Genomic DNA, 14679 nt, shown 5'->3' on the forward strand with positions numbered 1-14679 from the left:
CCGCGCTCTCGCAAATTCTCAGAGAAATTGCGCATTTTCCCCAATCTGACTGGCTTGAAACTTTGAGAAAACCACGTGCCGAGCACTACAGAGTAAAATCAGCAGATTATATTGCTGAGAAAACATGAAAATTTTTGCAAAACCATCACAGGTTTTCATCGCACACTCATCATACTTTCCATGTTATTGACGATATAGAGGCAAGAGCCACAAGAAGAAAAGATCAACAAGACGTACAATTTATTTATTTTCATGAACTCATACGAGCCAGTGTCCAGCGCACGCAATCGTTTGGTTAAAGGCATTGTTGGATGCGTTGCCTGCGTTGCCTCTGTCACGTCCACAACCTATTCACAGTTGCACTTCAGTTCAGCTCATATAAACAATCCCAGGGAATTCTCCCGCAATTTCTCTTGCTTTGACGTCACTTTCTGAGCAATTTACTATGGCTTTTTGCAAGAGCAAATCACGATTCTTTTTGCACATGATTTTCCGCGGCATCTCTTATTTTGACTAAAATTTGTGCATATAGGAATTCTCTGAATTTCATAACTTTACGTGAGTTTAATGATTGTGATGAAATATCAATTGCAGATTAAATGAGATTCTCTTGTGATAAGATTCTCGTTTCATCGAAACGGATGATTATCACATCACATATGTTTGTTTACAGAAATTGTAGGTCATTGGGAAATGATTTGAAATTCTTTCAGAACTAAGGGAAAAACACCGAGGAAAATACATGAGATAAATAGTGAGTATAGCCAAGCTCAAATATTTTTAATTTTAAGTTGAAGTCGTAGGCAATATTCGTGACACATTGAGATATTGCCGCATTCTTTCTAAGGAGATTCAATCTGAATTTGGACTACTAAAAATTTATTTTTAATGAGAGTAGACGCGGTTCTGGCTTTCTTGACGACACTTAAGCCCCTTGAGCGCTGATAAGTTGGTCTTCCGAGGCGCCACACTTTCTATATTACATTCAATTGATGTTGGAGTTCCACTTTTTTCTCGCAGATTGAAAGTGTAACCTCTGTGAGAGTGAGACTCCAAAAAGACGCATTTTGAAGAAGGTGTGGAGGAGATTCTCATTGTTCTTCCGTCTTGTATTCTGCTCTGTTTCTCACGCAATTATTTCCTCATCGAACACATTAAGTGAAAATAGAACAGCTTCTCTCATCTTCAAAATAGCTCACACTTCGTGGAATTTCCCTAAACACTCATGACATCTCCTATTCAGTCATTTCTGGTGCACGATAAGTTCGCTTGTTCGCGCCAATATCACCTTTTCCTAAGAAAAAATTCACTGGCATCGACACATGAATTTGTCATGAGACTTCTTAAAGACTATTCTGCGACTATATTTACTTAAGATTGTAATTCAAATGTGACTCTCTTGATTATAATTTTACGTGACATTGGGGACAAGTCGAAAATGTATGCGGGGGAATAATGGATTCTCCTTATGTTTATCACGCATAAATTGATGGTATTTCTGTTTCATATACTTTCTTTGTGCGATGCTCATTTTCTTCCTCATTCTCCCGCAATCACATGAAACTTCGTCTCAACATCGCAAGAGCTGCTCTGGGATGTCAGGAAGAGGAAATAAAAGATGGGAGGCTTTTATGGAGAGATATTGGAAAGTGAAAGGCAGCATTTTAGAGAAGAATATAGTGTCGTGTTCGGAATGTTCTGGAGCTTATTTCACACATACACAATAATATACACGTCACGGCCAGTTTTGATACAATTGGCCGGCCGATATGAGCTCAACGGCTCACAAGCCTCATGGTTGTGACTCACACTGCTACACTCGCCATGTGATTGTGCGAATGTATGGGCGATTCTTACACCGTAAAGTGCATGATGCAACTTTCCTCATTTCATCAAATCGGTCATCGCTTTTGACCGCTTTTTGTTCTTCGCCTCTTCGTCCATTTTAGAGGACAGCAGCTTTTTTTTATGGAGAACCTCTCGTTAATTCTTTGGCCCACAAAAGTCGCTCGAAAAAAGTGATCACTGTCACGTAGGCATGAAATTGATGCGAGAAATGCACGATCACGGACCGATCAGCCAGAGTTAGTGGCGAGATAAAAAAGATGTTTAGTGCTTGAACGCACTTGAACCTCATTACATTGCAGTTGTACAATTAATTTTTCAAACTAAAAATAACACTTGTAACATCTCGCGGCCGAAGATCTTTACACACAATTTCAAATCATCTCGCGAGCTCGCACACCTCGGGGGCGATCGCAGTGAAATGCAAATGGAATGAAATCCAATGAAAATGTCTAAACAGAAGTGTGAACAAGATCAGCAATGGAAGCATAATAAAACAGTTAAAGTGTCATTTTCATTATTTTTCAATCACTCGCGTCTTCTGACCATGAAATAGTTTTTCACTTCTACTGAGGATGAATTCTGAATGCATAAAAAGTCAATGTAAAATTGTAAAAGTTTCAGCTTTTTCACCACACACACACAGTCTTACTGTGTGGTATTATCTCAACACCACGTGAAAAAAGTCGTACGATTCAGTATAATTATTAAACTTCTTTTAGCTTTGTGATTCATTTGATTTTTAGCCAATTTCAACTCTGTAAATTTTATATCTGTTGCATCATGTGAGACTTTTTGATGAACTCTGCGTGGCTGTCGATTGTTACAATCTTTTGTTGATTTTCAGCTCGCTTTTCTCCGCGTAATTCGCGAAAAAGTGGTTTAGGACTATTGGGACTATCATTTCAGACAAAACGAGAGCAAAGTTAAGCGATTAAAAATAAATATTCGCTCTCATTTTTACACTCCTGTAATGCATAATAGAATCAAGCAGACTTTTGGTGTGAATTTTAAAAAGTCAAGTGACTTATTTATCTAATGTTTATTTACGTCAAGAAATAAAATTAAATCTAATCATATTTAAATATTTCAGTATAATTTTCATTGTGGCTTTAATACATTTTATATTCACTTATCATCATACTTAAAATTAAATTTGTCTAATCATTTCCTCTATTTAATATTTACAAAATAATCAATTACATTGAAATTTATGCTAACGACTTCATGCGTTGTTCGCCCACAAATCACTTGAATATACTTTGCCAAAATAAAAATCTGCTTATTTGCATGAGCTGCCCAAAATAGGACTTAACACAAGACAAGCAAAATACAAATTTTACCGTCGTTTCTTTTCCAAATAGAAAATGTTTGAAGAGTATTTCTTTCCTTCCTGATAAAATTGTTTTACTTCTCCGCATATTGCGTACAATTTACAGGAAAATCTGGGCCTCTCAAGAGTAATACAAATATGCACTAGAATTTCGAAGCTGATAAGATTATATTTTGGATAGGTACATATATCGTTCTCAATCTCTCCGTGTGCTTAGAACATCGCATAAACTTGACATTGGCTAATGGAAAGTATTCTGAGCAAATAGAAAATATTTACACGCGTGATGCAGTAGTGAAAATTAGAAACTGCCAATTGTGAACTTCCTATTAACTGAGAATCTAACAGCTTGAGCCAATATTTTGCATCACACAATCGAATGATTCTCGAGTAAACACCATCGAGATAATTTTTAGCGCAATACGTAAATGAAAGCATTTTCGGGAATACATATTTGCCAAGGTAATTCTGCACATCTGATGTTATGACGTTTGCCAGAAGGAGAACACACCGCGTTGGTCCTACACTCGTTTATTGCACTGTTTATCGTGTTTTATGTAATGTGTAGAGAGCTCTCTCGAGAAGAAAAACGTGCACACGGGCTTCAGGACGCAATTAACCTACATTCCTGAATTTTGTTAAATTTCCGCGATTTAGCAGCGCGTCTCATAAACAATTCTTAAAACATATTGGTGGGATATTTAGAGCCAAAACACAGTTTTTTCACACTCCCTCTCGCTGGCGTGCTGGCGATGTGCACAGAGGCCGTTCACGTGTTACTCTAGATGTGGAGACACATCGGGCAGTTTGGAAGCGTGCATCGAGGCGCCAGATTCGGCAGGTGGACGGGAATGCCCGAGATTGGGAACAGCCACTTTGGGTACGCAATCAGGGGTGTGTAGTGTGGCTGCGGCGGAAGCGTCGGCGGCGGCGTCTGCTGGTGCTGCAAAGAAGACTGAATCTGGACTGGCCGGGCAGGCGAAGTCTGCAAATTTACCTATATGGTCGCAATAATATTTGAGAAGTCATGCAGAGGAGAAGTGGATAAATACACACCTGACTCGCAGTTGTTGGTGGTTTAAATGCACTCGGAGTCGCTGATCCGCACTGTTCAATTGCTTTCAACAGATCCAGGTCACACCTCTTAAGGACCAGTTCCAAAACGGATCTCTTGCGATGCGGAAATAGCTGAGCCAGCATGTCAATGGCAGTTTGAGAAACTGATCCATTTTGACTTGGAATAGGAGAAGCTGCTGAGATTGTAATAAAAATTATATGAAGCTCTCAAATATCCTTTTTTCATATTCCTCAACTCACCGTTAGATTTCGAAGGAGATTCCTCAATTTTCGCTGTTGTCACTGCTTCTTTTGGCGGTGGAGTCATTCTTGGCTCTGTAACATTCATCCCAAATATCTTTCCCGGTGGCAAACTGTCGAGAGATGTGCCAGATTCATTGGATGCCAAGCGGAGTGCAATGGCATCTTCAACTGCTTGCTGACGCTTCAGGGCAACCTGAAAAATCACCGAGGAAATGCCACACCATTAATATTCTCAGTACAATTTTCACTCACCACTGGAAGGATGCAAAGACAAACAGGAGAAATGGCCTCGAGGATGTGTTTATTTTACCAATTTGGAACTCTGCGAGGACACTGCGGGATTTATTTGGAAATGAGGGACGACCAAAGGGTGAGGAAGAGCCAAGATTGCGGTGAATCTTGTTTGAACATCATGAAGCATAATGGAAAAATATCATGAAGAGTGATTTGGGGGTATCAAATGAAATTGAGCAGAGGGATGAGCGCGATGAATTGATAAATTCGATTAGGATCTTATTTCATGAGTCAACAAGCATTCCGGATTCTTTGATTTCTTTGGTAAACAGAGGAATCAAAATCGCAAAATACTGAAGAGGATTTTGGTGGAGGATAGATTTTTGCAGGAAAATTCGTCACCTGAGCAGCCATAATCCTCTGTCTCTCGTGGATGAGTTCACACTTGGCACAGCGACAATTTCGATAGCTACATTGCTTCTTGTGACCTCGCAGCCCTGAAATGACTCCGTGGTTCCGGCAACGGGCACACTTTGGCACTCGCGGATTGAGAATCTTTGAGCTTTTCCCACTTGACATCACTTCAACAGCTGAACGCCGTGGATTCTCAAGAGGATTCACCACAAACGAGATTATCACTCGAACTACCAACAGCTAAATGATGAGTCAAACCAATCCAAGGATGTCTCTTGTGTCCACAGATGGATGGAGAAAGATACACGCGCGAGACAGTTACACAAATCGTGGGATTCTGTTGAAGATGCTGGTAACATTTTCCCCTCAAGTCTCACAACGAGGATCATCCAGGCGGATTTTCCCCTCGTGCGCAGTGAATTTTCCTCCAGGGCGTGGCCAAAAGTCTACCCACCGAATGCGTTGAAGCACTCTCTATCCAATCCTCGTCGGAGATTGCGTTATCTCTGGCCAGAGACACTCTAGAGCCTGATACGAAAACGCTGAGCGTGAGCGCTGAACACACCCTCGGAGATACAGCAATACCGCCTGAGAATTTTCGTGATGTGCTACACAATGATTTGCACCAGATGGAAATTTGATATTTGCCGAGGAAACCACACAAAGTGATATTTTGATGGAGGCTAATGGCTCGACGGCGGCTCGATGAGCCTGAATAGCAGAAAAAAGCCACTGTGTAAACAAACATGAGGTGTTATTGCTTTTCCTAAGCCCAGGATACACTCAAGACGTGTAGATGGAGGTCCCTAATGATCTTGCTTTCCCAAAGACAAATAAACTCTTGTCTCAATTGTTCAAACACAGCGCAATTCATTCTGCCACATTTATTCACTACTGAAGATGAAAATTGGTATCTATTACTTGCTTTTTCTTCGAGGGTGTGATTACCCAAAAATATCACACAGAATAACCTGATACTCAATGAATATGTTGAGCATTTACTTTCTTCGGTGCATCAGCTCCAAGAATAACTCTTACTTTTCATATTTTGTTATTTTGTTGAAATTGAGGATTAAAGGGAATAGATCAAGGCTCATGATGTCTCAGAGGGAAGTCAATTCTAAATATTTTGTACTTATTTATTTTAGATATGCTATAATCGATTTTTGTTCTATTGCTCCAGTTGCAGATTTTGCATGCATAGGAATAAAAAGAAAATTACACAATTTACCTTCTCAAAGGCCAAGAGTGGAATTCCGCATTGACTAACCCTTTTCTTGTGTGCATTTACTTACGCATTTCACTTTCTATTGGATCACTGTGTGTTTTGCCATCACATTGGAAATGCCATTAGGCAACATCATAGGGATGACGACGGCAAGAGAGGCGGCTTCTGTGGACGCTACAAGTGTGTAAAATCATCTCTGATACCATTTTCACTGCGTGTGTGGCTTTTGGGCCGAAATGTGGCTCTTTTCACACAATTCCGTCACACGACTTCTTCCCTCTTCGAGAGACAGAGTTCCCATGATTGATGGAATTTTAAGAGATTTTCCACTGACGACATGAACTAAATTGCTAATAAGAGCTTCATATAGTTAATTTTCACTAATTCCCCGTCAATGGCAATTATCGTCTGTGACTGTCTCTTGCGATGAAGCAATTTCACGATAAGAGACAGTACATTTGCGCAGAAAGCCAGACAATCTCAAATAAGATCAATAATTCAAATTGGCTGATTGCTTCATGCCATAGCCACATTGTTTGCTCCTTTTGAAAAAGAGATGAAACATCAACATTTGTAATTATTTCAACAGAAAACACATTAAGCATTCATATGCGCAAGGCAAAGAAAGTCATTGAGTAAGTAAACAATTCTCCATGTGGTATAAAAATCCCACACTCAAACACCACAACTTCTGTAGAAACTTTCCAAAGCTTCTTGATACACAGATTCTTGTGGCAAATCGCAGTGAGAAATTGAACGGAACAAAATTTTAAATGGATATTTTGGCTGGTGGCGTCATTCTAAATATTTCCATTATTTCTCTCTTCAATCAAATCGGTTGGTTTATTTCAAGAATCAATTTCCCTTCATTAAACAAATTTTCTCAACGGTTCCAATTCTTATAGTTCCTCAGAACTTCTCAGAACTACACTCTCTCGCAGTTGTGATGGATGAGAAGCCATCGAGTGATATTTACTGGGAATACACAAATGGGCTCGAGAACTTCTTGAAATTGCATTCTTACCCTCCAATCACATGGATTTCTCTGAATAAATCACAGGAAGATAAAAGTTTCGAGGACAGAATTCTCTCAGTTGCGAATTTGGGATGTCAAGGATACATAGTTGCGACTCCAAGGGTTAAGGACTTTATCACACTGAAATACAACGTTACGCAGAAGTCAATTCTACACCGTCGGAATGACTATTTCATCTTTCTTCTTGATGACCAAGACGGCAGCCTCACGCAAGAGATCCTTCATCATAGTGCAATGAAACGTAAGTATGAAAATCATACACGCAATTTAAAATAAGTAAATTTATATATTTATATATTTTCCAGTATATCCATCACACTTAATAGTGAGAAACTCCAAAAATGGAACCTTTGACTTGATAACACAGAAATTTGTCAGTAATTTCAATAATGAAGAGGGCATGCTGCTAGATATTCTTCAAAAGGACGGTTCCTTGAAAGAAAATGCTGCAATATTCCCTGACAAATTGAATAACTTGCAAGGCAGGGACATTCCGATGGGCACTCACACTTATCTCCCGTATTCAGTCATACAGAAAGCTCCATATAATGGGAACAAAGGAAATGTTGATGAATTGGGTGAAGATCAACCAAAGACTTTGTTTATTGATGGAACTGAAGCAATAATGGTGATTGAATTCAGCCGACTCAAGAATTTCACTATGAAATTCAAAATGTGTAAGTTATAATACGTTAAAGTGATTTTCAATTAATTTAATCCTTAAATCCCTTCAGTTGGAATTGAGGAGTTCGGATCTATTTATGCCAACGGCACAGGAGAAGGTATACTTGGAAATATTTACCTAAAAAATATTGATTTTGGGTTTGGCTGCACGTCATTGTGGTAAATAATTTGTAATGATGATTAAAGATTATTATGTAAGTAATTTCTCCCTTCCTTTTCTCAGGTATTACGAACTGTTGGATTACTCTCACGTAAACGCTGCATCCACTGTAGTTCTTATCATTCCCGCTGCTAAAATGTTACCCCCAGCTATAGCACCATTACTGCCCTTCACATGGAAAGTTTGGCTGGGAATAACGCTTACAATTCTTATAGACATCCTCGTTTACTATTGGCTCGGATGGCACTCATTGAAAGAGTCAGGCAAGGAGTCAAGTTGGAGCTCTGCAATGCTGATTGTCGGAGGAATTTACCTTCAACAGTGCATTCCGGATACGAAGAAAGACTCTTCAGTGCGAGGTCTCGTAGCTATTCTCCTCGTTTCTAGTCTCGTCTTGGGAAATTCATATGGTGGAGCCCTGTCCAGTGTCCTCACGGTGCCATCATACGAAGACTCAGTTGACACTGTTCGAAAAATTGTGGATAAAGGATATAAATGGGGAGGACCGTCACTCGCTTGGGTTAACACTATAATGCGAGCAGAAGATCCTGATTATCAGGCATTAATCAAGAACTTTGAAGTCCATCCAGTGGAAAAGCTCCGAGAGCTATCATTCAGACATGACTATGGATTAGCATTTGAAAAGACAACTTCTGGAAGATATGCTTTTGGCCCTCATATCAAACTGGATGTTCTGGATCATTTCGAGGTTGGAAAATTGCTAAATTCAATTTTACAGAAATATGAGATATGTAAAATGTGTAATTTTCAGCTTTTTAAGAAATTCCTCTTCTTCGAATGGAGCACACCTAATGCTGTTAGAGGATGGCCATTGATGGAATACTTCAACAAGCACCTCCTCGAAGTCCTTCAGCATGGACTTTTTGATTTTTGGGAACGGAGGAGCACAGCGAAATACTTCGATGTGACGACTGAACTCGTTCTTCAGCACATCGCCAGCGGTCATCACATGAATCCAGGTGTTATTGAGCTGCAGGTTTCCCATATTTCAGGAGCTCTTTTTGTCTTAGCCATGGGACTTTTGATCGCTTTTCTTGTCTTTCTCGTGGAACTTCTAGCGTTTCATTATCATAAGCGTCACTAAATACCACAGTAGGAATGACCTTATCACTATCTTAATCTAAGATTATGAATCACGAAGCTTATTGGATGATACAAATCACATTGCATATGGACGGAAAAGCAGATTATTATCACTTTAAGCACTTGATAAGGAGAAATAGAATTGGAAAATTCCTTTGAAAAATTTCTATGGAGCATTTTGAGAAAGAAAACTGATGCCGTTTCATCTCTCTGAAGCACAGCTTTAATGGCGCATAAAGTTGAAATTTGTGTAATTTATTGTGTGTGATTTTTCGAGCAAACTGAGGAATAAAACGTCAAACGCAGCCCATTAATGCCCAAATATGAAATCCATTTGAGTCTTTTATCATGACTTTATCGGGAAAGAGTTTTTTCCCTGATATAAGCTCATGCCTTAAGCCTTCTATGTGGCCTCTGCCAATTGATAAAATATTTAGTTACTATTTAGACCTCATCGTGAGCACATCGAACTGTAGGCTTGTTTTTTTGGCCGAGTGCTTGTGTAGGATTGTATCAATAAAAGGACACTTGAAGAATTGCCAGCAAGTAATACTTCGTGCTATGGGCTCATCGAAACGCAAATCTTCATTCCGGATTGATGATATTCTGCAGCAACAGACAGAGCATCAGATGGCCACGCAGCGTCAGCAAACCAACACAGTGATCAAGAACAGTGACATGGAAGCCACTTCCAGCAACCGATCATCTTCTCCGCCACCTGATCTCTCAGCATCCACTGTGTCGTCGTCAAACGCTCTGCAGTCTGGCAGGGAGTCGCCCAGAAAGCCCACACCCATCTACCCTCAAATGCTCGATTTGCAAAAGGCACCCAATCTATGCTTCCCCATTCCTGTGGGATTCCCTCAGCCCTTTTCACCAGCCGCCGCGTACCTCGAGCACTATGCCAATGCGCTACACAAAGGTTTGTGTTTAATTATACAATTTATTATCATGTACACAAGCGAGAATATATTGCAACAATTAAGTAAAGCAATTGATAACGATAATCCTAATCGCATCTCCTTCCTGTTTTCTAAAAGCGGAACAAAAGTCTTGGGAAGATTAAGAAGCCAAACTGAGTGTTTCAGTTCATCAACAACGCCAAAATTACCCAATTGAAAAGAAAATGAAAAATCTATTGGCAATAAAATGTGTCACTGGCATTCCAACGGCTATTAGTAATTACAAATAGAATAACTTCTCTTAAGTCTCATTGACTGAAATGAAATTTGTTATAGCGAGTTTCATGATGTATGAGAAAGAATTAACATTATCTGAAATCGAATCTAAAATCTGTCTAAAATTAATGATTGCATGACAAAACAAACAAAGAATGCAATAAGAATTACTTCATCATAAATGAACAGAAAATCACACAAATTCCTGTGTCAATTGACAAAGTATTTCACAATTAGATCATACATTTTTCGAAAGTTGAACATCAATTGTAAGAACAGATAGTGACTTGGCGCCATTGGGGATCAATTTCGGTGTTGATATCATATTTGTGAAGAATACACCTTTTTCCAAAAAGCAATCCGTCATCAAGTTGTGATAATTGGAATTTGATTTTCTTCCCTCCACCCCACCGTCGCACTGAGGATTACTTTCACATTCATTACCCTCAAAATGATGATCACACCCGCACAATAAAAGTGCAAATACGAGTTCAACAGTGCACATGATTAGAATATATCAGAATGCCGAGTGTGTGAAGGGATTATGACTAATATTTCTGTGGTTATATCAGAGTCCAAAAAACATTTTATCACGTTTAATAAGCCTCTTGATTACACACAAAGTGGCGGACTTGAATGAGGTCTATTTAGAGAAAATCTTCCAATAAATGTATTTACTGGAAGCGAGAACCTTTTTGCACCACTCCAGATCAAAAGAAGCCGCTCTCGATGACTTCATATTTAGCCGCTGAAAATTTCCAATTCTTCGACTCTGTCGCATTGAGTTATTGCTCCTGAAATACGCATAAAACCGCTCAAAGAGAAAAAATGTGAAACTCACCCTGTAGTGCTCAAGACCACTTAATCAGTGCGCAAATGATGGAATTTGAGGCGAAAAACAGGCAATTTAGATACTTAATCCACGTATGCTTTTCACGCTGATAATGATTTCCTAATTAATTGAAAGAGGATTTACCACGTTTGCCTGAGTGAGTGTGGCTCAAATAATCTGCTAATCACATTCGAATGAGTTCGTCAGAAAATTAATTGCATTTTTATCTACTGCTAAATTATAACCACATCGAAGACGAAAAGTTGCTATTTTATCGTGAATTTGCCTCTCGAGGTCTCAGGTCCCTCGTAGACAGACAAACGCTTTGATTAGTGATTTGATAACATTTTCACATCAATTGATATCCACGAAGAGACTTATTCCAGTGAGCACGATCGTCTAATTCTCCCCCATAATCTTCTTCATTTGATAAAGCATTATCATTTGTGACGCTGCATTATTTTGTCATGTGGATGGATTTTAGTCAATTCCATCTGTTATTTAAGACCCTTGCATTATCGGTGAAATATTTATCCAATTATTAATTCACTGTATATATATAAATTATTGACTTAATTATGTTGATTCTGTTGAAGCGATTTAACACAGGAATAGTTGTATCGAAAAACCAATGAGAATTGCGTTTAAAGAAATATACGAATGTCATGTAGTCCATCAAAAAATCTAGCTCAACTTATCAGTTTGAAATTAATTTTCCGTGAAGAAAAAATTCCCTCAAATCGCTTCGAATGTCTTCAATATCGTTGTCTGTCCGTGATTGTAAATCCCATTTCACTGCCACAAATGAATTTCGCCATCAATTTTGAGAGAGTTGACAAATATTAAGTGCGATCGTCAGCACACACCACCAACATTGTGGAAAAATCAATTTGGTTGAACCAATAAACACACATTTTAGCCACTTCTTCAGTATCTCTACCAGCGTGTAAATTAACTGCTATACCACTTTATCGCTCGTCGATATCAGGTAAATGATGATCAAATTGTGTTGGTTGACACACACGCGAGTGTTTAACACAATAATAATAAATATAAAAGACAATATCATGTCAGATGCATACAAAAACACTCTATTTCTCCCGAAAATAGTAATAAAAAGATTTTTATGCTGTATTAAGAAATATTTCATGAAATATGCATGTTCTATGCTTGTGTATCTTCTAGCATTTGCAATTGAATTGAAACTCTGATAGAGTTTGATTTATGGCTTATGGACTTGTCTCTATACAAAAACGAGTGATAGTGCAATCAAACTCTGAACTAAATTAAATTCAGAGACGCAGAAAACATCAATAAATGTCGAATAGAAAAAATCAAACATCTAATTGAACACCATCATTCGATACTCAATCACCTAATCGATAAGAGCGAAACGCGATGGAAGTCATCAATTACGTCCAGTAGCTGAGATTACACTGAAATTATTTACCTTTCTGTCCTTCCTGCCATCACCGTGCTCAATTTCATACAAAATATGTCCCGAACCCGTGTTTTCCAACCATCGTGTCATCTTCCATAATCAACATAAATTGCCACTGACACCCTTTTATCAATCAGTAACAGCAATTGATAGGGTAATACAGAGCCTCATGCACTCGAAATATCATTGTTACAGCACGCATTTTAATCAAGTTAGGCAAAAATTTTAATGAATCATCATTTGTTTCTAGTGATCTTTTAATTCTATATTGGGGTACTTACCCGAAATCTTGTTTTAGAGCTTTTTCCGCTGTTGCATGATTGAAAATAATAACAACGGGTGATCCATTTTTCAGTCAAAAACGCTGAGCTAGACCCTCTGATATCACCACTCATTTCGACATTATCAGAGCCTCATGAGGAGCTATCACCGTGATTGAGGAAGGGGACAAAATATTTGGCTATTTGGAAGAAGTGGAAAAGCGTGTTAATCACAAAATACATAAAAGCTCTGATTTATCGCAAAACTTGCATGTGTTACCAATTATTCACCCTGAAATATTGTCACTGTGCAGAATAGCACGCACCACGTATTTTCACCGTGGAAAAATCGCGTGAGATTCTCGTGTGGATTGATATGGAATTTTTTTTTTGGCAATTTGCTCAGCTGCATTAACCACATCACGGTGATCGTATATTTTCCGCGAGAAATTCTCAAGAGCCTCGCGCGTAGCGTTGAAAGAGCATTTCTATTTGGAGTGTTGTGAGTCGCCCTGGAGAGTATTGTAAATCTGATAATCAATCAAATCGATCATTCCCTCAATTTAGGAGTGTTATATTGCTGATCCTCGGTTCAATATTGTATGGGCCACTCCAATAAATTCATTTTGCCGACACGCTATCACCACCGCTGAGCCATTTTTCTCCTTATCTCACTCGCTACTTGGCGTAGAGTATTGAGGAACTGTGTTTTGTCGGAATCCTTCAGTGGGTGAAATGTCTCCGTGAGCCCACTTCAAGTAAAATGCCACCGACCCAATAATATGGCAATTTAATTTGAAGATAAAATGTGATTTGCCGAGAAATTAATTGCCTTCGCGATACGAGATCAATCCACTCATAATAATGGTCTTAAATTACTTTACACTCGCTCTTGCGATATCATGGTGGATTTCTCTACCTGTAGCACTCGTGATATTTTCTGCGATAGTGAAGTGTTTACATTCGGTTAAAGCTTTAATGTTGTTTTTTCTTGTTTTCTTATTCTTTCAGCATCGCCACGCCTCTGGCCTTTCTATCCTCATCCCTATGGCGGCTACCTACTCCCACCTTGCGGGTCAAAGAGAAAAGGCGGACAGGTGCGATTCACACCGCAGCAGACACAAAGTCTAGAGCGAAGATTCTCCAATCACAAATACCTCTCGCCCGAAGACCGAAGACACTTGGCCATGCAACTGAAACTTAGCGATCGACAGGTTAAGCATAATAGTACCACAGATCATTTTCAAATAATAAGGAGATTTCTCTGTCAACAGGTTAAGACATGGTTCCAAAACAGACGTGCCAAGTGGAGAAGATCCAACAATGGTGCAACAACTCTGGACTCTCCCAATACAGGACCTTCAGACACCCATTCGGATGATAATGCAACTCCGCCTCTGAATTTGACTGGACCCAACACGAAATACAACTCCAGTGCAAAAGCCCAGCAAAATGATACTTCATCCGATGAGGACGACAATTTTGAAGAATCCAACTCACCCATAAATGTGTCATAATCACGATCGAATAGCTCTTGCAAAATTGTCAGTATTATATAGATAGAAAATCCAATCGAAATCCAATAAAATTCTGCCTTCTATTCGTCAACA

General features: G+C 39.0%; 3 protein-coding genes across 3 annotated transcripts; 2 read left to right on the top strand and 1 right to left on the bottom strand.

Annotated features, from left to right (window-relative positions):
• Positions 1-3959: 3959 nt before the first annotated feature.
• Positions 3960-5311, bottom strand: LOC132257955 (doublesex- and mab-3-related transcription factor A2). Its single transcript, XM_059755031.1, has 4 exons — positions 5135-5311; positions 4496-4691; positions 4235-4428; positions 3960-4133 (listed from the first exon to the last, which is right to left on the bottom strand). The coding sequence occupies exons 1-4, from the start codon at positions 5309-5311 to the stop codon at positions 3960-3962; spliced, it is 741 nt and encodes a 246-aa protein (XP_059611014.1).
• Positions 5312-7320: 2009 nt separating this feature from the next.
• LOC132257966 (uncharacterized) lies at positions 7321-9556 on the top strand. Its single transcript, XM_059755047.1, has 5 exons — positions 7321-7651; positions 7716-8087; positions 8145-8253; positions 8318-8963; positions 9027-9556. The coding sequence occupies exons 1-5, from the start codon at positions 7321-7323 to the stop codon at positions 9357-9359; spliced, it is 1791 nt and encodes a 596-aa protein (XP_059611030.1). The 3' UTR covers positions 9360-9556.
• Positions 9557-9810: 254 nt separating this feature from the next.
• On the top strand, positions 9811-14661 carry LOC132258015 (hematopoietically-expressed homeobox protein Hhex). The gene is made up of 3 exons (XM_059755110.1): positions 9811-10280; positions 14081-14283; positions 14344-14661. The coding sequence occupies exons 1-3, from the start codon at positions 9920-9922 to the stop codon at positions 14584-14586; spliced, it is 807 nt and encodes a 268-aa protein (XP_059611093.1). The 5' UTR covers positions 9811-9919; the 3' UTR covers positions 14587-14661.
• The last annotated feature ends 18 nt before the right edge of the window (positions 14662-14679 follow it).

Source organism: Phlebotomus argentipes, unplaced genomic scaffold, assembly GCF_947086385.1.
Source record: "Phlebotomus argentipes unplaced genomic scaffold, Phlebotomus argentipes genome assembly scaffold_4, whole genome shotgun sequence".
Taxonomy (NCBI): Eukaryota; Metazoa; Arthropoda; class Insecta; order Diptera; family Psychodidae; genus Phlebotomus; species Phlebotomus argentipes.